At 44.1% G+C, this 25029-nt stretch overlaps 4 protein-coding genes across 15 annotated transcripts in view; 2 read left to right on the top strand and 2 right to left on the bottom strand.

The window, feature by feature from the left end:
- Window positions 1-355: 355 nt before the first annotated feature.
- On the bottom strand, window positions 356-4016 carry LOC120897007 (transient receptor potential cation channel protein painless-like). The gene is made up of 4 exons (XM_040301577.1): window positions 3981-4016; window positions 3718-3909; window positions 939-2016; window positions 356-744 (listed from the first exon to the last, which is right to left on the bottom strand). Exons 1-4 carry the CDS (start codon window positions 4014-4016, stop codon window positions 356-358), a joined length of 1695 nt encoding a protein of 564 aa, XP_040157511.1.
- Window positions 4017-6254: 2238 nt separating this feature from the next.
- Window positions 6255-11836, bottom strand: LOC120894047 (nuclear RNA export factor 1). The gene is made up of 7 exons (XM_040296395.1): window positions 11650-11836; window positions 10631-11529; window positions 10436-10545; window positions 8485-8521; window positions 8172-8410; window positions 7908-8076; window positions 6255-7822 (listed from the first exon to the last, which is right to left on the bottom strand). The coding sequence occupies exons 1-7, from the start codon at window positions 11723-11725 to the stop codon at window positions 7361-7363; spliced, it is 1992 nt and encodes a 663-aa protein (XP_040152329.1). The 5' UTR covers window positions 11726-11836; the 3' UTR covers window positions 6255-7360.
- A 522-nt stretch (window positions 11837-12358) lies between these two features.
- LOC120907948 (isocitrate dehydrogenase [NAD] subunit gamma, mitochondrial) lies at window positions 12359-18212 on the top strand. 4 transcript variants are annotated; one of them, XM_040319122.1, is made up of 5 exons: window positions 12359-12532; window positions 12768-13601; window positions 13701-13887; window positions 13982-14057; window positions 15736-15919. In XM_040319122.1, the coding sequence occupies exons 1-5, from the start codon at window positions 12476-12478 to the stop codon at window positions 15902-15904; spliced, it is 1323 nt and encodes a 440-aa protein (XP_040175056.1). In that variant the 5' UTR covers window positions 12359-12475; the 3' UTR covers window positions 15905-15919. The 4 variants fall into 4 exon arrangements, with proteins under 4 accessions (XP_040175056.1, XP_040175058.1, XP_040175057.1 ...); XM_040319124.1 differs by lacking the exon at window positions 15736-15919 and adding an exon at window positions 16221-16776 and having other exon boundaries at window positions 12361-12532; XM_040319123.1 differs by lacking the exon at window positions 15736-15919 and adding an exon at window positions 14680-15004 and having other exon boundaries at window positions 12361-12532.
- A 1854-nt stretch (window positions 18213-20066) lies between these two features.
- Window positions 20067-25029, top strand: part of LOC120907814 (low-density lipoprotein receptor-like) — a 157439-nt gene continuing 152476 nt past the window's right edge. For 4 of the 9 annotated variants that reach the window (XR_005740862.1, XM_040319115.1, XM_040319105.1 and 1 more), the window contains exons 1-2: window positions 20067-20181; window positions 22892-23650. Coding sequence is in view for 8 of the 9 variants with exons in the window: in XM_040319115.1 (XP_040175049.1) it covers window positions 23374-23650 (277 nt within the window). In the remaining variant the exon portion in view is untranslated. Of the gene's footprint in view, window positions 20182-22331; window positions 22437-22530; window positions 22671-22891; window positions 23651-25029 lie in introns of those variants that run through there. The other 5 variants (XM_040319110.1, XM_040319108.1, XM_040319111.1 and 2 more) reach the window with 5 other exon arrangements.

Here is a 25029-nt window from a genome sequence, read left to right as displayed (position 1 = left end):
CGACGGATAATGGATACCATCTCTGTAATGCCTACTAATTCGGATTCTGCCCGAATGGTCTGTAATTGATATGCGAAGATATTAGAAATGAGTTCCGTCCCCGACTGCAAGCCATTACGAACCGTTGTGTCGCTGACGGCCAGACCATTGATCAGGTTGTTTATTACAATGGTCACGAAGAACACAAATACTGGAAACAGCACATACATGGGCCAGGATGATTTATATGGTAAGTCTGCCGCATCAAACTCCCCTAAAGATTTACACAGAAACATTAGGTCGAGTTGTCCGACTGAATGGAACTATTACCGAATTCGATTGACATTCGACATTAAATATATGTGACCATTTACGTTCATAATTCGACCGTGTACTTACCAGTGAACATTACTGTAGTTTTCATCAACGCCAGCTGAATCTCACCAAAATTGTGGAAAAGATGCTCATCTTCAATGTCCTGGTTATGAACTGCCGCTTGTACGGGTCTGTTCGACTCGCGCAGCTGAGCAATATCCTTCATCTTACACACTGTGTAAAAGCTTAACGTAAACGACGCCAATATGATCGAGTACAAGCTCAAAGAGGTGAGAAAGTTTTTCGTAACCGTCTTCAGCATGACCATATTGGTGGCAATCGAGTTTATCGGGAGCATGCCAAATTGCAGCGTAAGCTCCACCCCTAGCAGCAGAAGCACTCCAACCAGCACCATTGACCATGTCTCATCGGCTGACTCGTGCGCCAGCACTGCAACATATCCACCGATTAACAATAGCTCCATCAAATTCTCCATTGATAAAAGATAAGTGGCGGGGCTTAGTCTTATCTGGGACGCTTCACGGACGATCAAATACACACATCCCAACACTGACAGGCCATACAGCAATTGTTTGAGAATGGTATCTTCCCGCGCATAGCAAAACACGATGTATGTCGCAAACGAAACGAAATCCACTTAAGTAACAAGATGCTCGATATGACGGGATGCCAGAGAAGATGTTTAGAATTGGGTGACTGTGCGATGTGTACGATCGGTCGCATCTCGTCCTCGGAATTTGGATTGTGGGCCGGCGGTATAAAGTTGGCAAAGCTGATCCTCACTTCGTAGTCCTCGTCGCCCGGCTTGCGATCGTTGTTCGTGACGCACGAGTCCAGATGCTTCTCTAGCAGGGACGAGTCCATCTCGCTGATCGGCAGATCGCCGAATATATTTTCGCCCCAGATGTACGCTCCCTCGTCCAGCAGCAGCTCTTGGGCGTAATCGTTCTTGTACTTGACGGCGTAATGCATCGCCGTACATTTTTTCACATCGATCTTGTCGATATCTAGACGTGGATCGTTCAGCAAGATGCGCATGCTACGGATATAGGAACTCTCCTTCTTGTCCTTGTACACGTCGATCTTCTTGACGAGCAGTGAGAGCAGAGGATCCTTGTTGACTAGCGCTACCTCATCGTCCGGTATGATTTGCAGCAACCACTCGAGCATCTGCTCGTTCCCCCGATTACAACATTTGGCCAGCAGGCCCGAAAGTAGTTTTGGATTACCGGTAAACTTGCCCTCTACTATCTGCCCTTCAACGAGCTTCTGAGCGGCGGTCAGCTTCGCTCGATACACGGCTACGGATAGCAGCTCGGCGCGTTCTTCTTCGGTCGGCACGTGACCATTGTTTTGCTGACAGTACTTCTCGTATGCCGCAAGAAACTCGTCCTCCGTCTCGACGTTCAGTTTGTTCCGCAACACATCCACGGTAACCTTTTCCATGTCGTAGATGGGAATGTCCGTGCCAGGGAAGTTCTTCACGATCGCTTTTCTCGCCTGCTGTCCCCGGTAGTCTACGTTCACGCTGTAGTTCTGCAAACAGTATTCAAGAATTTCCTTTCTCCAACCGTCGTATAAAGCTGTTACTAGCAAAGCTATCGGTGACACACTGTACTTATCGGTTGCGTTTATGTTGGCGTCGTATTTTAGCAGCAATTTAGCACACTCAAACACATGCTTCCAATTGTTGCTGTCGATCTATTCGAACAACAGGTACAGCGTTGTGCGATCTTCGTACTTTTGGTCCACCTGAATGCGCGGGGCGCTGAGTAGTTCGGAAAGATTTGCGCAGTCGAAGGATAGCGCGGCCAGGTGGATAGGATACTCGTTGGTATAGGGATTTTTCTAGGAGGAAAGTATGTATTTAAAAAAGCGTAATGTATAATTTTGTCATACTCTCGGTCCACTAAGCAATTATCTACGATCAATACATTCCGAGCTTCTTGTTGCAGTGGTTCTGCTGATTATTTTTGGAGAAATGTTGGCGATTAAGCCGGTCTCGTAGTACAGTGGTCAACTCGTACGACTTAACAACATGCCCGGTATGGGTTCCAGCCCCAAACGGAGCGTGCCGCCATACATAGGACTGTGACTATCCTGCTATGGATGGGTAATCCAATACATAAGTCACTGAAAGCCAACTCCACAAGTGGTACAGGCAGGCCTTGACCGACAACGGTTGTTGTGCCAAAAAAGAAGAAGAAGAAGTTGGCGATTATTATTTTTCTACTGCAAATCACTCTATCACGGAACAACTTGCATACATTGCTACGATGTTGACTCAATTATGCAATGTTGGTTCGTTGAGTATCAGAAGGAAACATTCCAACGTTTTACTTGTGGCTATTGTGGCCATTGCTCAAAAGCAGTGTCTTGGATTAGTGCCTGAGTGTGTGTTACTGTACCGATAACGTCGTTAATGGCGTGCTGATAATGTTCATGATGTGCTCCAAACAGGGCCGTGAAATGAACTAAATGCTAAGTGCACGCGTATATACAACAAAAATTGCTGCCATTTTCACAATATAATATTTGAGGTACTTTAATGGAGGGACTTCAAATTATGAACATTTAAAGGAAAACCATGCTCCTCTTATCAAAAAAGGAGATGTGTCACTCCGATGATGCCGCTTGCTATAGACGATCAAGGAACACTGACGCATCAATCCGCTCTCTTCAAACCAATACTTTAATGGCTAGATAAAACGTTTCATTTCTGGGTAGTCTGTAAAGCCCTTAAACCATTTTTTTAAATATAAAATACTTTCCAGGCTGCATGCTTTTGCCAGTAGGACAGAACGGTCATTGCTAACCGAAGGTATGATGATAATAATCACGCATAGGAGAAGAGTTCCATCAGCACATTTTAGAGGTGGTCTAGCTCTAAGATATTTTAATTGTATTACTTTTTGAGTTTTAGTAAATCAATCAACCCTTGATCAAGCTGCTAGCGATGCATTTGAAATAAACACATATAAAAATCAATGTGTCTCAACGTATCTTATCTGTAAGCTACGGGCGATAAACGTGTAGTATAAAATGGCAATGCCCCTGCTGCTACCGTAATCTCATTATAGTTATCTAAACCACCAAATTCATGTTGATTAATCTTAATCGAATAGAGCAACCGGTACAGAAACTTGCTAAAGTGTAAGTTTTGTCACAACCACGCCTTCATTGGGGATTCAGCAGGTTTCCGTTAGGGCGCAGGCTAATTTCTAGATTAGTTACACAAACGCAGAAGTTTTGGTTTTCACTATTTAATGAAAGCTTGCGATAGACAGTATAACATAATACTAATTCCCAGCATTCTTCTTTGACTACTCTAGCGCTTGCTGACTCCTGAACAGCAGGTGGTACAGCTGAAGATACGAATCAAAGCGACAACTGTAAGCTTACCTGCGTCACATAGGCACCACGTTGCAGGCAGGCCGCAATAAATTTGGCTCTTCCCGGTGTTTTGCAAGCCATCTCAAACAGCGAATACTTTGAATACGGAAATTTACTCATCTTCCCATTAACGTCGGCTTCATTCGCTAGCGCCTTGATGAACTGGTTCAAGTTGTTCTCCAGCAAACTCCGCTCAGCTTTCTAAATCGAACAGGGCAGGGATAAGTACACGTGGCGTACACGATGAAAAGCGGTGGATAATCATTCCTTACTAGCTGTACACTGCCTGACCAGCGTCGCTCGGTCATGCTGATCGTATCGGATCGTGTGTCTGAGACACCAGTGAACAATCGGCGAACCACCACACGGTCTGTACGGTTGCACTAAAACACAATTCAACTAATTCGATGGCACCCTTTTGCAAGTAGCTGCTACTTGTGGACACAACCTACAACACACTATTGTTTCACAGCGTCAAACGTTGGCTCTCGGTACAACTTGTTCAACAGATAGCACAGCTCTACAGCACGTTCGCAATTGATTTGGAAGGCGCGGGTCGGTTCACTTTCGGACCCTAGCGTGTGTGTTCAAACACCGGATCGCACATTGACTGATATCATTTCTGCTACCGGCACCTGACCAACCATTTGCCAGAGAGTAAGCTGGTAAGATATAAGTATATAATGCCGTTTTGGTGTGTGCGTGTGTAGCTATTTCTTCCGACAGAAGGCACATTTTTGGGAAGAGAAGATTTTGTACTCAGCCGTTCAAGAGAGTTCAGCTTCAATTGCGCCTACCGGTAGGCAATCCTGCATGCATTGAGGGAGGACTTTTTGGTCGTTGTGTTCTTAAAACAAAGAGGGAGAGGGAAAAACTTTCTATTGTTGTAAGTTATTTTATCTGTTATGTTTTTGTGGAAAATTGGTCTAATTAGTGTAATGCATTAAGTGTAATATGTATCCTCTTGAAGCGTCTTCCATTCTACAATTGCAGATTGCAGCTTGTAAGAGCTCTCTTTATCACATAAACCAAATAGCAACACTAAATAATTAGTGGATTTAGTACACGTGTACTGCCATCATTATGTGTGTTTTTTTTTACATGAAACTGAAATCTTCTTGAATATCCATTTAATAATCGACCATTACTTGGTTATTTTATATAGCCTCTTCTGGCTTTAATGTAAACGCTGCCTTAAACGACAATGAAGCTGTGGTTTAAGTTCCAAGGATATTTTTTTGCGTACCAATCATACTAAATTGATTTTTTTATGAACTGCCCCTCGTTGCCATTATCTTATTCCTTCCGCCATTGGGCGTTTAATTAAGCATTGAAATCCCGCTAGGCTACGCCCTTTTACCGGGACGAGAGGTTGATTGCGCTCCTGCTCTCGCTTTTATTTGCGATCGCTTATCATTGTTAGGTCACGGTGGCTTCACAATCGTCCATTTATCACTTGCTTTGCCTCAGCCAATGTAATTTCAGTTACAGTAGTCGACAAAATGTGGCCCCTTGTTGTCTTACCGTTTAACTCCCTGACGAGGCTTACGAGGCTCTCAGAATGTGCCTGATGAGATTGGTTTTGTTTTCGTTGGTAAGTATTTTAAAGTAAAGTTATTTGCTCACTTTTTTTAAACTATTCATCGTAAAGCAGTAACACGCGTTGACGTTTGTAACACGCAAATTAACTTTTGTAACGCTACCATGTAACGGCAACTGTGTAACGCAACAAGTTTAGTGGAGCGATGGTGCATGTCCTTCCGATCATTGCCATTAAATCTTCACTTACATGGAGGATTTTGCTATGAACAGGCACAAGTGCTTTACCCAATTATTGAGTGAAATAAGATTAATTGAAATAAGATATGTTAAATATGCATTATGCAAATACATAAATCTTGCAAGTGATTTGTTCGCTGTCTGCCTATACCGATGAAAAATTGAGCCAGTAAACCAAAGAAAAAGGCTGATGTACATGGGTTTGAATGTTATTTTTTACGATTAATTGAAAGAACATTTCTACACGATTATAATTATGAAATAAATAGAATTACATAAAAGACGTATTGAGTAGATTCTTTCAACCGGTTTCTCCTATTCGACGGGTTTGGTCGCAGGTAAAGAGGCAAAATAATTAATACAATATTTAGTGTCTTATACTTCAAGTCAAACATGATCAAAATCAGTTTAAGGGGGTCGTTAGACGCGGATAATAATTTTTGGATTATCCCTAAGACATTACATTAGATTACATACAAAGATAGTCTGGTGCATAGGTATCCTCAAAGATTATGCTGGACAAGGCAAGGAATGAAAATGCATAAGAAAGAAGATTTTTTTTTGAAAACTGATGAAACAATTCATCTCACTGGATCTTTAAATTGCTGATTCAAATAAGCTCAAAACACGCCAATAGAATGCCTCATGAATAATAGTAACTGTTCTAGAAACACAAAAACGAAAAAAATTGAGCTTGGCACAAATACACCTACAAACTTAAATAATTTCTTTCGATAAAACAATAAAAAAAGTTTTCCGCATCAGCATTTGCTTCTGTCATTACTAGAATTACCATGTATTATTTATATTACTTTTTTTCATATTCACCCTCATTCATGTTCGTTCTAATTAAGCTGTACAATGTAGTGTGTGCCGTAGTTAAAATTCATATACCTTTTCCGCTAACGAATTGCTTGAATACACGCAAAAAAAAAAGATAAAAATAAAATTCCTCAAAAGCTCAGGTTCAATTTTGTTAGGCATATTATATAAACATTAACACAGTTTGCTTTCCAGTCGAATGAAAAATGTCAGAACAGACGCAAATTCAAAGCTCAACCTTGACTTGACCTGGGTCGTCTGTGGCGGTGTTCAGGTCCTAGCTGGTAATCATGACGCAACCGGTCTACAACTAACAAAGCTACGCTCTCCGAAACAAACGCACTACACACCGTGATGTGATGAGAATAAATTGCTGGCTAGCATTAAAAATATGTGGAAATTGTGAATTTTTAATCAACTTTCTGTACATCTTAGTATAGGAGAAACCGAAAAGCAAACTCGTTGCGACATGATTGCAATGTTCCGGACATATTACGTTGGAACGTAGAGAGTAAAAACGTTCCTATCACCGTGACTGGCTGGTAAGGTGAATGTTTTTTTTTTTTCAGCATAATTCATACAAACAATCTGTTTTCCAACATTTGCTCGTCACGTTCGGTTGTTGAGAGACAAAACAAAACTAGCTTTGCTTTGTCCTTTGCTCCGAAGTGCAATATCTTACGCGAACCATGTTCCGTGAGATATTGCGCCTTGGGCAACGAAAATGTGAGTAGCACACGAGCAACCTTGTAGTGCGTTTTCCGGCCCGAGCAAAGTGCGTGTAATATGTTGTTTTTGTGGGATTTTTTTTTCTTCCTTAACTCAACGCATATTTGCTTGCCGGGGCGCACTACTTTGGGCTGCGTGTGTGTGTGTGTATGAGGAAGAAAAAAAAATCAACGGGAAAAGTACAACGCATGATCTGTACGAGAAAGCCTAAAACCTATTGTAATAACCGACCAAATTTGTCCGCTAACGTCTGCTAACCCTTAAAACAAACTAACTTATGATTGATGAATTAATTTCCGCTACATTCGCCTACAAAAATGGTTTAATTCGTTCTGAACGCTTCCGGCGGTATCCGGTTCTGTTTGTGTAGCTCGGCGAACGCAAACTCGGCGCGCGGATAGTCCCAGTTCGTTTCCTCCAGGCAGCGTTTGCTCCATTCGGCGTTCATGTTGGTCTGCACCGACAGCGCCTGTATCATCTGCAGCTTGGTGTTGTCGTCCGGCACCAGCGGGACAGTCGCGGCCACACCGACCACGGCCGGTACGGTGGGGGCGGCCGATGGTGCCGCTTGCTGCTGCGGCATGCCGTTTTCTGCCCCCTTGAACGCTTTGTTTTCCTGTGCCCGCGTCACCGTGTTCACGTGCATCATTTCGTTGCGTATGCAGAAACCACCGTTCGACGGTACGATCACGAGCGTACGCTGAAACGATCGTATCTGCTCCATATTGCCGCTGCCCTTGCGCTCCTTAAACACGCCCGTGACGGTTAGTTGCAGCATGTGCGGCTGTGAAGTGAACATTCGTACAGTTGGAAACGAAATGTTAAATGCTTTGAATGATGGGGGAGCTAATACCGCAAGTCTTACTTACCGTGAACAGGGTTAGATCTACGGCAAACGATGTCAGATCGTGCTTGGTTGGTGGCAGTGAGGACAGATGCGATACGACCTGCAGTCGTCCCTGCTTCAGAAACCGACAGCGGGAGTCCAGGTCTGTCTTGTGCTTAATGTTGCGACTTCCGGATATGTACGCACCCAACCTAAGCATTTGACAACAACAAAAAAGGGTAGATTTATAGTCTAAAATGTATCACAAAGCACAGACAACGCACGGAACAGTGGAAGATGTACTCACTTTTGCTGATTGCTTTGGTAGGTTGTGTTAACCGTCAGCGAAAACATGGCGTGCTCGTGGTAGGCTTCCAGCAGCGGTTGCCTATTATCGGAATCGTAGATGGTAAAGTATTGTTCCAAAAATTGCCGCACCAGATCGGCACCGGATGTGTCGCATAGGAACGAGGCCTTCGCCTCCGGCAGCTTCGTATCGTCTTCCGGCACGTCGAAGCTGATTGGGGGCGGCAGAACGATATCATCCTAACGATAATGGGCACCGAATAATTAAGCACAGAGTGACAAAGGAATAGTTAAAGCCGATCAAAGCTACTTACCAACTTGATAACCTTCGGGAAGCGTTTGCGCACTTCACTATAAATAGACGGTACAAAATGTATATTATCCATTTCAATTGATATTGCCAAAGCATGTTCAATTTGCGGAGAAAAAATATTAGGTATAGAGAAAACGGGGAGAGCGTTTGATACATTTCCTATGAAGCCGGTAGTGGAGCACCGTACCGACCGTAGCCACGCAGGAAGGTGGGGGTACGTGAATGTTCATACGGAAAAAGTATTTTGTCGCTAAATTGCCCTTGTACGAGCGACGCAACAAGATGGAAACGATATGGACCAGTCCAGTTGGACTATGAGCAACAACGCGGAACGACCCGATTGCGCCGATGAGACATGTAACGTTTTGTTGCAGCTAGCTGGAAAGTGTGAGTGCATTCATATGCACACTTCCCGACATGTGTGTCCTTTTTAAAGGTATAATATAGGTTTCGTTTTGAAATATAAACAAAGATTGAAGCGTGTTTTTTTCTTCTCCGAGGCAAATTCTGTTGAACAAAAGTAAACAGTTTCCTTTGAATAGTTGCTTCGTTTTGTCAAAATAAACGTTGCGCCAATCGGTGTAGTGCGAACACCTTCGCAAACGTCTTGCATTTCAGTGTCCTAATTGATTATAGCGCTTTCCCCATAGCACTTGGTCGACGATCGGCGCCAAAGGCGAGTTGGGTGCGTTTTTAAACCGTCATAGGAGAAATTCTCGCTATGACATTCGGCACACACGTTCTATTACGCGTACATTACGTGTAGCGTGTCTTATTTATGGGGATGGGGCGACATTTTACAGCTGTTTTCGTTGGGCTCATCTGAATGCGCTGAGTGGATCGTAATCCACCAGTCCGTGAGAGAGTGGCAACCGGCCGCATAATTCATGTGAGCTATTGTAGAAGCATTGCCGTACAGCGCCGCGTTTCATACCAAGCCACAAGAAGTTCCGCGGTACCGGCCGGGTAGGTTTATGCGCTTTACTTGAAACGTTTGTTTGTGCAGCTGTTGGAGATGTTTCTCACTCCACAGTTGATGCTGTAGTGTAGTGATACGATGGAAATGCTCTATCGACCGTTCGCAAGTGTTTTTGGCACATTGGACCGCTTGTCTACTCTGACAAAACTTTCTAGTTTTTTTTATATTAGGAGATTATGAGCTGTGGAACAGCGAAAAGAAATTCACGCATCAATCTCTTTTTGATCACAAATTGTGATTGAAAGCATAAATTGAAACTCTCTTCCAGCTATCTTTCGCTTAGCTACAAGTCTCAAGGCGAATTGCACTCAAACTGTACTACGTACCCCCGAAACCCGATCGTTTCCTGTCTTAGAGCGATCGCATTCATACAAACGACAATGCCATCTTTTCTTGAATTTTCTAATTAAATCCTGTCCACTACCGACAACATGATCAATGTATCAAACGTGTTTTTTGAAAGAAAGACAGCTATTTTGATGGTACAATTATAGTCAATATTGAAATTGTGGTTAAAGGGATATTTAAAATTCATAAAACGATGCACGATAAGGCACTAAACAATGCTAGATTGCTAGTCGCTGGTGAGCTTAATGAGATGGAGAGGGGCACAAAACGGATTTCACTTCTCGGCCTGTTCGATCGACCACCGTGCAGATGGAATGCATTTCCTCACTCCCAACACGCTGCCGGTTCATTGCGGGATTGTGTTTCCTGCGCGAAGCAAGTGTCACCTGTTCGTTTTGCTCCGCCACACCCGTCAGCCGAACGTCCCTATCCAGGATGATCGAACGGGGGCAGCGCCACACACCACGCACGTGCACGCACACACGCACACACACACACAACACCGAACGATGGGAAGTGTGCAAGGATGGCAGGCTTGAAGCAGCTCCGATTCAGGCCCACGAGGTTCTGCCAAATATAAGACAACACAGCACTTATTCACGTGATCTCGTATGTATTGATATACCTGACGTAGGCTGTGTTATCGTCGAAGTGCTTGCACAGCGGATTTTCCAGCAAATTCAGCTCCAACAGCTTCAGCCCCTTCAGACTGTCCAAGGAGTGTAGGTACGGTATCTGGAGGGGGAAGAAACGGATACCGCACGACGTTAACGAGCATGTTTGGTGCAGCAACAAAAGGCGATGCCATCGCATGACTTACCCGATTTCTGGCCATATAGAGCACCTTCAGGTGTGGCATCTTAGTAGTCATGGATTTCAGATGGTCCAACATGTACAGCTTGTTCTCGTTCAGGTTCAGTGCCTCTATCTCGGGTATGTGTTCCGCAATGATGTCGATCGCGGCCAGCATAATTTGCGGCCGGAACAGTGCGCAGAAGATGTCGCTCAGGTCGGGATCGGCGTGGAACTTCTGCAGATCCAGCCCCTTCGTCTGCGGGTTGTAGCGCTTCACCATGGCCTGCTTCATGCGCATCTTCAGCTGCTCGTTAACCTGCGTCGGCGGCGGGTTGTTGCGCACCACCAGTATCATCCGGCGACCATCGGGCGTCTGAATGCTGCGGTTGGCCCGCATGATCGCATCGGCCGCCTGGAAGTCCTCCACAAAGAACACGGCGCCCGACTCGTTCGCCTTGTAGTACAGCGGTATGAACATCTGCGGCGTGATTGCTTGCTGGATCGAGCGAAGAATAAACTCCTTCTCGTACTTGTTGCCGTACGGTATCCGCACCTCGTACCACGGTGCGTTCGGGAGCAACTTTTTGCGCTGATTGCCGCCGCCGCCACCACCACCACCGCCACCACGCGGTACGCCGCGCGGAATCGGTGAGCCGCTGCGCCGCTGCCGATCAAAGTTGCGATTGTTCATGCGCACGCGAAGATCACCCCCGTCGAACATGTCGCCGCCCATCGCCTCATCGTCATCGTTCATGTGCGCCCGCAGGTGGTTCTCTGTGATGCGCCCCTTGCCACGGCCACCGTTCGATGGTTTGAAGCTGACCCGCCGCTTCACGTCCGTCATGCGATCGTTTCTGTTCCGGTCGTTCCACTCGCCGCCGCTACGGTCCGTTCGATCGTCGTGGTCGTGTTTTGGTGCATTGGCTAAGGTAAACAAACCACAAGGGGTCAGTTCCGTATTTCACCATCCGATCGCTTTGTTTCGTTCCACCACCAAAATGGCGGCGTCACAGCAGCGAAATCCTGGCCTGTGTTTGCACTTACCGTCGTAAAACCGGTCTCCCCCGTAGTTGCGACCGCCGCGCCCACGAAAGTTGCCATTGCGCGTGTTTTTAGGCATGGTTAACAACGATTAGAACGGAAAACAAGAACGAAATTTAACAAATTCTGCACCACGTTACGGACACACTTCTCACTTTTTGCAAGCGAAGTGACAAATGCGATGTGATGGCCTGGTTGGGCCGTCATCAGTTTGACAAATTGACAAGACAAGACGAAATTTGACAGATTGGCGTAGACAATTCTGTTTTGTGCACGGTTCAATATTAAACGCTTAAAATCAAAGCAAAAGCTGAACAGTTTTAATAACGTAACATTTATGATCAATAATATAAAAAAACTCTTGAGATAATGAGCATCGTTCATGCAAAGCAAAGTGTTATTGAGATGTTTGGCATTTGTTTCGTACAGCCTGGCAAGTTATCCGCACAAGGTTATGTCGACTGTCAATTTTGTATGTCGAGGTACAGTGAGTGACAAAAAAAAACATAAATTTTACGTAATGCCTCCCTTTTGGACCATTTTATTCCTTCCTTTAATGTGCTTATGGTAAAATAATAGCATAGATTATTAAATTTGCCCCTTATACAGTGTTATTACTAGTTATACAGATAGCCGACAAAAAGTATCAACCTGTAAATTCGAATGTCGACATCGTGCGCGTGTGCTGTCAGAAGGCAGCTGTCAACGTTATTATTGATGTTGGTAGCTCACGTTCTCGCTGTGAAAAACACCGCCGCATCCAGTTTTCCCATCGTATTACTATTTCGTGAAAACCACCCCCAGAGAAAGTGTACACGAAATCGCTACGATGGCGCTCCGACTGTTCCGCATGAGCCAGGATGTGGTTACGCCACTGATCAAACGTGTAAGTAAAACAAGCGTCAGTGTTTCGCTCCCGAGGAAGGCCAAAATATTCCACCCGATGGCTAGCAGGGCAGCAGCACCCTGTTTGTGTTGACGGTCGTTCAGCGGACATCAGACATCGCGGACAAACGTTACATAATTGGGATATACGTTTGTGGGTGGATAAAACCGTGATCGAACCTGCTTCTAATCGAGCGCTTTTCGCTGCCTTCCGTGCCCTGACGCACCGATTTCAGAACTGCACCGTGTCAGCGTTTGAGCTCCAGCACAAGAACCCCGTCCAGCGGAAGGTGGAGCAGATCCCGAAAGCGCAGTATGGCGGGCGGCACACGGTGACGATGCTGCCGGGCGGCGGTATCGGCCCGGAGCTGATGAGCTACGTGCGGGAGGTGTTCCGGTTTGCCGGCGTGCCGGTGGACTTTGAGATCGTGGACATCGATCCGGCCAGCGAGGGCAACGACGATCTCGAGTACGCCATCACCTCCATCAAGCGTAACGGCGTGGCGATCAAGGGCAACATCGAGACCAAGTCGGAGGCGACCGGCATTCTGTCGCGTAACGTCGCCCTGCGCAACGAGCTCGATCTGTTCGTGAACGTGCTGCACTGCAAATCGTTCAACGCGATCCCGGCCCACCACCAGAACGTGGACGTGGTGATCGTGCGGCAGAACACCGAGGGCGAGTACGCGATGCTGGAGCACGAGAGTGTGCGGGGCGTGGTGGAAAGCATGAAGGTGGTCACGATCGAGAATGCGGCCCGCGTGGCCCGGTTTGCGTTCGAGTTCGCGAAGAACAACAACCGCAAGAAGGTGACCACCATCCACAAGGCGAACATTATGAAGCTGGCCGACGGGCTGTTCCTGAAGGTGGCGCGCGACATCGCGAAGGAGTATCCGGACATCCAGCACAACGATATGATTATCGACAACTGCTGCATGCAGCTCGTGTCGAACCCGCACCAGTTTGACGTGATGAACACCACCAACCTGTACGGCAGCATTACGTCGAACGTGCTGTGCGGGCTGGTCGGTGGTGCCGGCCTGTTTTCTGGCCGTAACTATGGCGACCACGTATGTATTGATGTTGTTTTGGGATTATGGGGAAAGAGAGGGGGGAGGGGACTGTTCTGCTAGTAACAATGAGCGTGTTTTTTGCACCATTTCCCACAGTACGCCGTGTTTGAGCCGGGCACTCGTAACACCGGCACGGCAATTGCCGGCAAGAACGTTGCCAATCCGGTCGCCATGCTGAACGCGGCGGTGGACATGCTGTACCATCTGGGGCACCGCTACCATGCCGACTGTATCTCGGATGCGCTGCACAAAACGATCGACATCGATGGAATCCACACGCCCGGTAACGTATCAAAACCCCCGTCCGTGGGTCGTTTGTATGGGATTGCGACAGTTTGGAACTCACCGGAGCTGTATTTTGTCTTTCTTTCGCCTAGATCTTGGCGGTAACAACACGAGCACCGACATTGTCCAGAACGTTCTGAAGCATCTGGCCGAGAAGAGAACGTACTGGTAAGTGGGGCCGCATGTGCCTGCCGTCTTGTCTGCGTGTTGCATTGTGTTACTCGTCTATTCGTTTCATTTATTATTTGCCAGATTTTTTGTATGTTTGTTCTACTATTAGCAGTTAATGTTGATTTACTTACGCTTTCTTCGTTAAGCGTTCATCTGTGTCGTTCGTTTAGTGTTTGTGTGTGTATGTGTATGCCCGTCAAGTGTTCGTACGACTTTATGTTTCGGGTATAGATTTAGTAGGGATTTAGAGTTTATAGTTCATGTTCATTCATGCCAACCATCCAATCATCCCACCTGCCAATATCCATATTTAGTTGTAGAGCAGGACCATAACAGCATAAAAAAAGAAAAAATGCTCGTATACTGCTTAGACAGATCAGTAGATTAGTTGCCACGCTGTTCCCATGTGTTTACCGTCGCTTCCTTTCCCACCATTTACGCTTCCCGTTTCGCTTCTCGTTAGCCGTGTAGTGACATTGCTGTGAATTTGCGCTAACATAGTTTGTAACTGTATGTTTCCATTTTTCTTTCTTCCGTTACCTGCAACACCGTGTTGTTCGACTGCTTACAAACACACAAACCCAACACTTTCACCCAACCAACAACCTGCTCTAACTAGGCAACATGGACTATTGTACAATATTTAATCGCAGGCGCTTAAACTGGCGGACTAAAACGTGTGGTGCGCAACGATCTCAATAATTATGCAATTTAAATACGCTTATAATCACACTCACAACCGCGACTATCGCTACGTACGGTGCATTCCATTCCTTATGCAATGTTGATGACCAATTTGGTACTGGAATTGAGGTGTGTGAATAACACAAAAAAGGAAGGCAACAAATTGGAGCTATTTGCTTCTTTTCTATTTATGCAAGGAATAAATCTGTATGAAAGACAGCAAACATAACGTACAAAGCAAATAAATAGCTATAAAGTCATTTCTTACAACTTTTCTGAGACGATCTATAATAGAAAGGAGATTTAATAATTACAAATTGCAACACAGGGTTTATTTTATCCCAAACCATTCCGTTTTTAATAGCTGCTTTGTATTGTAGCATTTTAAAATGTATATTTAATATGATTTTTATGTTTTCGATTGGTGTGATATAGATCATGTATACCCAGACACTATACCCGTCTGTGTAGTTAGAGTGTTGAGATTAGCAGTTTGGTTCTGTAAATAATGTTTCACTTCAATCAATTGACCATCATCCATCAATTAGGTGTGCTAATGCTGTGTGGTTTATTTGCACTGTTCAGTTGCAAGGAACAATTTCCCTTTACAATATGATTTCTATTGCTCCATTTGCAATCCAATGTGCAATGCTAGAATAGAATATGTTATAACTATTATATGATCACTGTTTTCTTCGTAGCACAAAGCACCCGTAGCGAAACGGAATGTTGTTGTGTGAATCAAGTTTTGCTTTTGATAGATGTCCACGTAGCGATCGGTCGTTTGGATGAGTAGAATGCACTCGGGCGTACGAATCGGCACTAATGTTTACACTTTAAACTTTCTTTTTTAATCTCCCCCTTACCCCACACCGCCCTACAACATCCTACCTATTTTCCTGATTTTCCTGCCTGGCGCACTTGCACAACATTTCCCTTGTGTTTGCCCCACAACTATCCTTCACCCCTTTTTGGGCGATCTTTCTCTCAGGAGTGTTATAAAGGAAAATTTAACACAAAAAAGGGAAAGCAACGTCAATAACACGGCATGTGGCATGCATCATCGGCTGCGGATGATACCAAGAACAGCAAAACACATTATTAGCACGATCGATGTGAAGCAAACGCAATTAGATCTAATAGAGGAAAAATGGTGTTAAACCACGCTTTGTTAAGCCGGTGCAAACAGCGATTGATATTCGAAAACTCAAGCTTTTGCTGCCCGTGACAATATGGTAATAGTAATATGTTGCACTGTCGCATTAATCGTCGAATGTTGCACACGCACCACTGCGCAAATCCATTGCTCTTATTATCAAATTTAGCTTATTATTTGCTTCTTTTTTCTGCCACCTTTTTAAAGTCCACTTGCCCACCGCACGCTTCTGTTAAACGTAAATGGCACGGAAAACCTCCGTGTCCTGTTCCCTTCACCAACCGTTTTCCCTCATCGTTCGTTTTTGTTTCTTCTAACAGGTTCCCGGCGTATGCGTATATCTGAGAAGTTAGGCTAGAACCGAAAACAAAAACACCCCAAACACCCCTAAACCAAAGCCAAAATAGTTCCTTTCCAAGCGTAAATCCTTAAACGTTCATCCCGTTTTTAACTGCTTAACTGTTATTTCCGATCCCGATTCCCGTTCACTTTCCCTTTTCGGTCTGTAACATCTGACTCACACACATGCCAACAGCTCCTAATCTCCCCCCGCAACTTGGTGTGTTGTTTTGTTGTGAGGGGGCATTCTCTCGGTGGATGGGCCATTCCTTTCTTTCCCCTTTGCGAGACGAGGAAACACACCTTCAAAATCATGCAACAAACACAACACAAAACAATACAAAACCCTACCCCATCAGGAAGCATAATGCTGTGAAGCTAGACGATCAAACCGTGCGCGGTGTGTGCGTAGGTGAGGAAGCAGAGCGTTTGTGAATGTTTTGGACCAGTTGGCAAAATTAGGTAAAAAAGTTAAGGCAATCGGCAAACGAATATGGAAACCATAATATAAAAGCTCAAAATTTGGCGTAAAACAAACAAAAACCCGAGATTCTCTGTTTCCAAATCTGTGTCCACCCATGGGACCTTTCACCTGCTCATTTCCATCATGTTCGGGGGGGCTGTGGGAACGGTAGTTGTTGGCCGCGACCAACAACTGCATCATCATCATCATGCGTTGGTACACACACCTTCCAATAATGACCGTCTGCGTATCTTGTTGTTCGTTTTCGTTTTGTTGTTTTGGTACATTTTTTGTAGTTTCTTTCGTTGCACTCTGTGTGGGTGTGTGATCCATTTTTTTTAATTAATCCGTCCCGTGTGTCCCCTATGATCATTGATAGCATCGTGAAAGCGATCATTTAATCTTTGCAATCAACTATTTAATAATGTTTTACCCTGTTACCCCGACTAACGCTCTCTCCTCGGGCTCGGGCTCCAGCCTGAAGTGGTAGTTAACAAAGTAGAGCCAGTTTGATAGTGCGTGGAAAGAAATTTTTGCTCATCATCCTGCGACGATCATTGATCATTATTGTGCGTGTTTGTCGATCATTCATCCCCGGTTCCTGTTACGGTTTGTTTGAACGCCATTGAACGTGTGCGCGTGTGGGATTTTTGTGTCGTTGCGTACTAAAGCGTTCGATACGGCAGACGATTTATGACGCCTCTGCTCACTGTCTTGGTTTTACGACGTTTTGTTCATACCTTATGTACCTTATTTGTAATTGGAAAAGTGAGCTTGTGTTGTATCCTTCGGAGGTATCAAAATTTGAATTTTTCAAAATGAATTTGCAACCGATTTGCGAGAACCTATCTCAACATTGGCACGTTTAGTATCAGTTTGGCAAGGAACGCTCGGTAACTACGACAAAATTGTTTTTGCTCACTTTTCTGTGAAATTATGACTCTTTATTTGATTTTCTCTTTATTTTGATACATTTCTTTTCTTATGTTTTGTATTTGAACTTATTTAAAAAAAAAAAACAAAAAAATACATCCATTATCTACCAACGAAAAATTGTGTACCCCTGCCGAACGCGGAAATGAATGCACAGAGAAGAGCGCATACGGGATCCCAAACGCCGAGGGATGAGCTGGCGAGCATCAAGAGTGTAAGCGAAAGTGGAACGCGGAATTGGAAATGATCGGTGTGTTGCCTTATTTACGTTAGATTAGATCTTCTTTCGATCCGAATGCATAAACCTAAGCAAAAGGACACTGTTCTGTATTTAGATGTTTTTGGATTTTTTCGGCAGATTTGAAATGTTTTCTTTTTTAGTATTATAACCCCCCAAATTGTGAAGGAGTTTTATGGTCAACCGCAAAGGCAAGCTAATTTTGGAAGGGAAGCAAGACAAAAAATGATACACAAATCATGATAATATTATTTATTTCAATTAAACAAACACATTATTGCCCCGAGAAGGATGAATGCTGCAAACGAAATAGATACTGTTACTGTAAGATACAATAAATGATTAGTAATTGTTTGATTGCAAAATAATGTTGAAAGAACAATAGGTATCCACCATGCCGTTAGCTTCTAATTTTTGGAATAAATTTACTAACATGCTGATATTCAATCATATGATTTTTGCTAATATTGGATTTATCTGTTCGTCATTACCTTTCGACACGTGTTTTTTTATCGCGCTCGAGATGCGAGAGAGAGAGAGAGAGAGAGAGAGCTGACGTTTTGTCATGCTCTTGTGGTGGGATTCGCGTAACTGCTGCGCAATCCTCAAGGTGTACTTTAATAAGTGCAAATAGACACACATCGTACGATACGCGTTAAAGACAGCTCCTAACGGCCCCGTGGCTTGGCGCTATGACGCATCCAAAGTGGATTTCTCTCTCATAATCCCCAGCGCACTATCAACCAAAAACAACATGGAATTTAAAATCTACACGGATTGGCGCTCAGTTTTGAATCATGTTGAAATGCGTTACATAGTAGTGAAACTACTACAAGAACATGAAAGTAAAACTAACTCACCGTCCATGAATTAAGTATTAGCAGTTGAACTAACGTCTCAAATAGATATACTAACTAGTGTTGGGTTTTAAGAATCTTTCGTTGAGATTCATTCATATGAATCTTTAGTGATGAGTGATTCTGATTCATATATCTCCAGGGATTCATGAATTTATCACAATTATTGAATTTACGATCCCGCCTAATAACATGCCCTTCGTGAGTTCGAGCGTCGCTTGGACCGTTTCCCCGTAGTAAAACAAACTAACCCCGTAGTAAAACTGCGTGGTACTTACCAAGAAGTTTCTAAAGCCTTTATAGGCTCCCATGATCACATAGGTTGTTACTCCAAGAAGAAGAATATTGAAAAGCTCAAGCTCTATCAATCTTGGGAAATATATGAATCTCTTGAAATTCATAAATCCCTAAAGATCGGTGAATCTTTCGAGATGTATTAATCTTTCGAGATTCATGAGTCTTTTGAGATTCACAAATCTTTGGATATCCACAAATCTTTAGAGATTCATGAATCTTTTAAATCGAGATTTAGAATTAGATTTAGATTCATGAATCTGAATCAGATTTACCCAACACTAACACAGCTTAATGGCTCGTAGCCGCCTATGGGTTTAACAGATCGGTAAACAGCAGAGACGCGCAGGCGATGAAATTCGATGAAAAACAAGTTTGAAATCATTTCTACCTGCATGCGTCGCTCGGCTGATGTTTTGGGTTGTCAAGATATAAAGGAAGAAATTTCATCGCACCGTAATAAATGGCTCTTCCCACTGTCATTTACAGACCAAATCGGTCTTATCTTTATCTTTGCTATGCACTTGTTTAGAGAATATCGTAAAGCGTAAAAATAGAATTAAACAAAAAATGTTTTAGTTGAAATTGTACTATAGTTATATCCTTTTTTTTTGTTCGCAACAACTAGATGTATTCTAAATTTATAATATGCCTTAATCGTACTCTTAGAACATGTTTTATCACCTTAAACTCTTAATTGATACCTTAAAAAGATTAACCAGTATCTAAACTATCAAGACACTGTCGGCAAAATAACGATCCTTCCAGTGGATCGTTGCCATGGCGACTGCGAGAAATGAATCATACGATTTGTAATCAAATATTTTTTAAATATATTTCTCACAAAAATCCTTGATACCTGCATCAAGTTTCCAACATGCTGTGGCGCCTTAAACAACTTATTTATCGAATAAGCATATCCGAAACGCAGTTAGTTTTGTCAATTACACACTGGCTGGTTATACCGTGGACAGCAGGGTGAACGCTGTTCGCCACACACTGCTCGGCTGTGTATATCTGCACCCTTAATATATAGATCCAAATTTACTCTCGCTCAGTTCTCGTAGCCAGGTCGGCGGAACAACTGTCATGGTTCCGTGTGTTGTACGTGCATAGTGTTCGGCTAAAGTCCATCCGTCCGGGTTTGCGTAATTTCGGTACACCTGTAAACCGGGCAAATCGCGACACGGCCTTCTAGGGCTCTAGTGCGCATTTATTTGTTAATGTGTGAAAAACAAATCTATTATCACGGCTAGTAGCACCACATCGGGCTGGTCGCAAATAACCATATAGCACTGTGTGGGATAGTATCGCAAGGAAAAGGTTCTCGGGTTGAGCCACGATTGTGTTGTGGCCGATCACACCACTGCTATGTCAATAGCATATTCGCCCCCCAAAAGGTGGTTCGATGCAATGCTGTTAAAGGTGTGCGTGCGTGTGCGTGCGTGTGCGTGAATGCGTAAGAGTCGGATGATGCGGTGTTTTCAAAGAAAGAAAAAAAAAGGAATGCCAAATAATCATAAAGTGTATCGCATAATCATACTTTCTTCTTGCTGTTGCTGAAATGTGAAATTTTTAGCTATCTTTTAAACGTGTCGATATTGATTGGCGATTGCCGTCCGGAAATACCGATGGCCGAAGGTGGCCTACCTGAGGCAGCTGCTGCTACTGCTGTCAAATGAGAAATAGGGGAAAATATACACCCCCTAGTTAAGAGGGAAAGAAAGAGAACGGAACTACGTTTCATTTACGTGTGATACGATTGTTTTCATGCGCCCTGTCCGGCGGCGTGCACCGTGCGTATCCGACAGCATGCTCCAAGCGACTGGCAGTGCGCGTTCTGCGCTTACTTCGCTCAATGCGTACAGCGCCGTGTACCTTATGTATAGTTGCTATTCGTTATTTACACCCCCAGGTAGGAGAGCGAAAGAGAGTAACCATGGGGCCTGTGCATGAAACAGTGGATATGTGCGAAGAGTAGGAATAGAGATTTCGGCATTGTTTACAAACGTGCATGACCCAGTAACAAGTGTTCTTTTCGTTTTGGTGGTGAAAAATGGTGCTCCAAAAAATATTGTGATTTTTTCTATTTTTTTCTGCCCACACTACTACCCACTGCCGTGTAATTAAATTTCGTAGTTGACACCTAGCGTTATAAAAGAAATAAAGTGTCCTCTACAGCGCGTGTATTGGCATTCGTATGTATCACCCACTACCACATCGAGCGTGGCTGCAGGGGCGTTCTGTTCGTTTTATTTGGAAGGTGTAAATATTGACTGAAAAAAGATAATACCCTTTTGTAAAATCGAGTTCGGAATTTTTTTTCGCCTACACGATCGGAAAGTGGTCAAACTAGTTTTGGGAGATTCGCTGTTAATTTCTAACAAATAACTAGAGATAAAAAAAGAATACAAAAGCTGACAATAAAAGGACAAAAAAAAGGAATAACGAATAATAAAGGACTATCATTACTCTAATTTTTTCTGTAAAAGAGATAACAATATATATTTGTTGTAAAAACTTCAATCAATATTTTTATCCGCCGATCGTTTTCTTTAACGCCTAATTAATCCTTTTAATGTTTATGAGGGATGGGTAATCATTCTTTTAACGATGAAATACACAGCAAAATGAACTATTTGACTGGTGATATATCTTATAAGTACTGGTAATGGGTTTTGAGGCATACAGCATCTGCTTTCGCTAATCATTCTAATCATTTCGTACCTTTTTAAGCGGAACATTAACAAAATAGGAAAAAAATGGATAACTATTCTTCGAGAATTTACAAAATTCTTGGTGTTTAAGTTCTTGGAATGGATTTGGTTGCGCTTTTGTATACATCATTTGTTCACATTTCACATCATCTGATTGTCGTCAGATGTTTCACCTGTTTCGCTTCGCATTTCCGTTTATTTCTCTGTGTATTTCACTCTATGTGGCCACACGGTGACATAAATGGTTCCGCACTACAATCAGAATTCAATATTTGAACGCCTGTTAGTTGGCATACTTTTAAGTTGAGAGACTTTTTAGTTTAGAACGCTCGATTTTGTTCAATTAAAAAGCATGCGTTTGTATGGAAACCCCAGCATGGCATGTTTGGAAAAAATGTTGATTTTTTTATATTAAAAACCGTGCCCAAAATAACGCATCTGACTACATGGAATGGGAAACCCTGTCTCATCCAAGCATGCGCGGAAGCAACCGTATGCATCTCGTAGCACGCGAGCATTCATCTGCCGTTGACCCGTGTCGTAGGATGCTGTGTATCCTTTTACCATGGTACGGGCGAAATGTGTGCGCGTGTGCGTGCTGTGCGACTGGCTCTTGCACGTATCGTTACCGACTGATAACAGCCCCGTGCTAGACGTTTCCGCAAGCCAGTGCTAGTATTAGTGGCAGTATTGGGGTGAGTGTGTTAGTGAGCAGAATAGGAAAGAATCCCTGGGGATATGGATGGATTGTGCTTTCGCTGCTGAACGTGTTTGTCTCATTCGGAAAGGTCCGGCTGTGCCGAGTGGTGGTGTGTCAAGGCGGAAAGTTGCCGATATCCTTTAGGCGTACGATAAGAGTTTGGCGATAGATATATGCAGATATATTGAGAGCTACGATAACGCACTGAGGAGCCCGAGGGCGAGTGGTGGTGGGTGAAAGGCAGTGATATTAAACATCAAAATACATCTCAGCAACCATTCGGCCCGATAGAGCTTCCGTGTTTGGAGGTGCTGGCCGTATTGCTGCTACTGCCGCTTCAGTAGGCCACGTTGCCTGTCCAAATGCGAGTTTCTGTGCAGTGCCGCGGTGGAAAACTTACGCCGTGTCGTAAAGAAGATAAATAAGTGTTCCGTTTTCTTTCTTTTTTAGTGGCAAAGTGAAAGTCCTTCGCTTTTGTGTGTTGTGCCGTGCGTGTAGTTTGTTACTGTGAATCCATCCGCACCTCAATGTGTCCGTACAACGTCACCAATCGTGAAGAAAATTGGCGACAATAGAAATGCATCATCCATTTTGGCTGATGGTTCGGTTACCATGCTTTGCGGTTGAAACATGTGCTTTGTGAAGAAAACCTAAGTGTGTACTTGTGTTCGTGTGTGTGTTTGTGAGTTTGTGTATTACTTTGTGTGAATGTTCGGAAAAGCTGTACCGGCTTTCAAAGCAAATTTCCTCTACTGCCCCCAAAACGTGTTCGGTGTAGAGTGTGCGCGCGGCGGCGTGTGTGTTAACACAGTTTAACCCGACGGGGTGCTGTTCGTGGCACGGTCGACAGGCGGGAGGAAGGAAGAGAAGGAGGGCACACCAGACACGCTAGCGACAATTCCTGGCAGCCCAGTCCAGGCAGGCCGCGCAAAATGGGGCACCACCAGAAGATGAAGGTTACTAGCGCGTGGCTTCTGACATTGCTCGTCCTTGTGCCGCCGTCGCTCGGTGCCGGTGCCACCGACAAGCTGGAAAAGCTGGCGATGCAAGAAGCGAAAGAGCATGTGCTAAAGAACAACATGGTGCTGGAGCCGACACTTACCACAACCACCACCATCACTACGGCAGGCAGGTTGCCGTCCGGCAACGGTACCACCGGTGGGGCCACCGGGGGTGCGGCCAAATCGACGACAGGACTCCCGAGCGAATGTAAGTCGGAATGTGTGGGCATGGCGTTTGCTGCTCTGCTGCTTCTTCTTGCGTTTCCGAATGTTTTCAGCAAGCGCAGGCTCGTACCGTAAAACCAGCGGCGCCTCCGGGTGTTCGGTATCGGTCCGCTATCGTTTGATCTTTTCCCAGGCGCTGGATGGAGCATCGCCTTCCAGTGGATGCTGTTTTGGCATGCACAATCTTTCCCTAAACCTTAGCGAGCAGCGAACACCCGGCCCCCGGAACTTGATTGATGTATACACGGTTGTGCTGCACTGCGTTTGCTGTTTATTCGTGTGTTAAATTAGATTTGTGTTTTACCTTTTTTTGTTGTTTTTGAGGGGGTTGGTAAAATTTTATATGTTATAAGCAAAAGATGTAATGTGATGAACGAAATGGCAAGGATGACGGTTCGGAGAACTTGGGGATTGGTGTTTTCCATCGCAAAAGTTAGGATTTCTTTTTCCAAGAAACATCGTTTACAAAGGCATTGCGCAAATCAATCTTAAAAGTTCTTAGTTTTGTTGGGATTTTCTTAGAAATTAGAACTTTAACAAGCTATGAGTCTTATGAGCTATTTGGATAATGATGAGTACCTAAAAAAACCTGTGCTTTACCGCATTTCTAAATCTTATAGCTAAGAGCGACCGGTCTGGTGGTACAGTCGTCACGTCGTACGACCTAACAACAAGTCCGTCATGAGTTCAAGCCCAGAATGGAACGTTGGGGTCCAACGTGGAACGTGAATTGAGTCCTACGATGACTGACTGTAATGAGTAATGTAATGAGATATACAGGACATAATGTGGTAAAATTGGACTTTTACTTGAAATCATTTAGGCTCTTTTCTATAAGGTTAGTTTCCTGTTAGCTAGTGTAAAAATGGTATAGTCTCCTTTCGCACCACCAAAACAGGATAAATTAAATCCACAAATAATGCAATCCCGTCCCGACAAACGAAGCAAAATAATTGGGTAAAAAATATTAAAATTCATCCCTTTTCGGTGCCCGGGAGAGTGTTTTAATGAGTTTGAATTGGATAGAGAAAGTTTGGCAGCATCGATGCGCTGCTGAGAGAGGAACCAGCAACGTTGGTCCTCTTGCGTGATTGTTGTAACTTTCTCGCCACTCATTATACTTTCATTCTTAATGCTTGCAAACCTTGAAACGTACACTTGGCACATATTGGCCCAGGCGGCAACGCAAACTTTACGCTCCCGTGCAGCCCGCATCTGCCGGATCTGCATGGCGCAGAACTTAACGTGAAGCTTTTGTGTTTGTTGCTTAGTCTAACTTCTCGCCCGTCGAGCCCGTCTCTCGGTACGGTGGGATAGGAAGGGAAAACTGCTGCAGCATAATAAGTAACATAACAGGCAAGC

This window comes from Anopheles arabiensis, chromosome 2 (assembly GCF_016920715.1).
Source record: "Anopheles arabiensis isolate DONGOLA chromosome 2, AaraD3, whole genome shotgun sequence".
Lineage (NCBI taxonomy): Eukaryota > Metazoa > Arthropoda > Insecta > Diptera > Culicidae > Anopheles > Anopheles arabiensis.
This window is presented reverse-complemented; position numbering and strand designations above follow the sequence as displayed.

Bases quoted from the DNA above. Each gene is read 5' to 3' on its own strand.
- LOC120897007 (XM_040301577.1), bottom strand. From the start codon at position 4,016: ATGACCGAGCGACGCTGGTCAGGCAGTGTACAGCTA. The intron at 3,910-3,980 runs GTAAGGAATGAT...TGTTCGATTTAG, and splicing joins GGTCAGGCAGTGTACAGCTA to AAAGCTGAGCGGAGTTTGCT. The intron at 745-938 runs GTTTGCGACATA...GATATGTTGCAG, and splicing joins ACTTAAGTGGATTTCGTTTC to TGCTGGCGCACGAGTCAGCC.
- LOC120907948 (XM_040319122.1), top strand. From the start codon at position 12,476: ATGGCGCTCCGACTGTTCCGCATGAGCCAGGATGTGGTTACGCCACTG. The intron at 13,602-13,700 runs GTATGTATTGAT...CATTTCCCACAG, and splicing joins GCCGTAACTATGGCGACCAC to TACGCCGTGTTTGAGCCGGG. The intron at 14,058-15,735 runs GTAAGTGGGGCC...TCTTTCTCTCAG, and splicing joins GCCGAGAAGAGAACGTACTG to GAGTGTTATAAAGGAAAATT.
- LOC120894047 (XM_040296395.1), bottom strand. From the start codon at position 11,725: ATGCCTAAAAACACGCGCAATGGCAACTTTCGTGGGCGCGGCGGTCGC. The intron at 10,546-10,630 runs GTAAGTCATGCG...TTCCCCCTCCAG, and splicing joins TCTATATGGCCAGAAATCGG to ATACCGTACCTACACTCCTT. The intron at 8,077-8,171 runs GTGAGTACATCT...TCAAATGCTTAG, and splicing joins TACCAAAGCAATCAGCAAAA to GTTGGGTGCGTACATATCCG.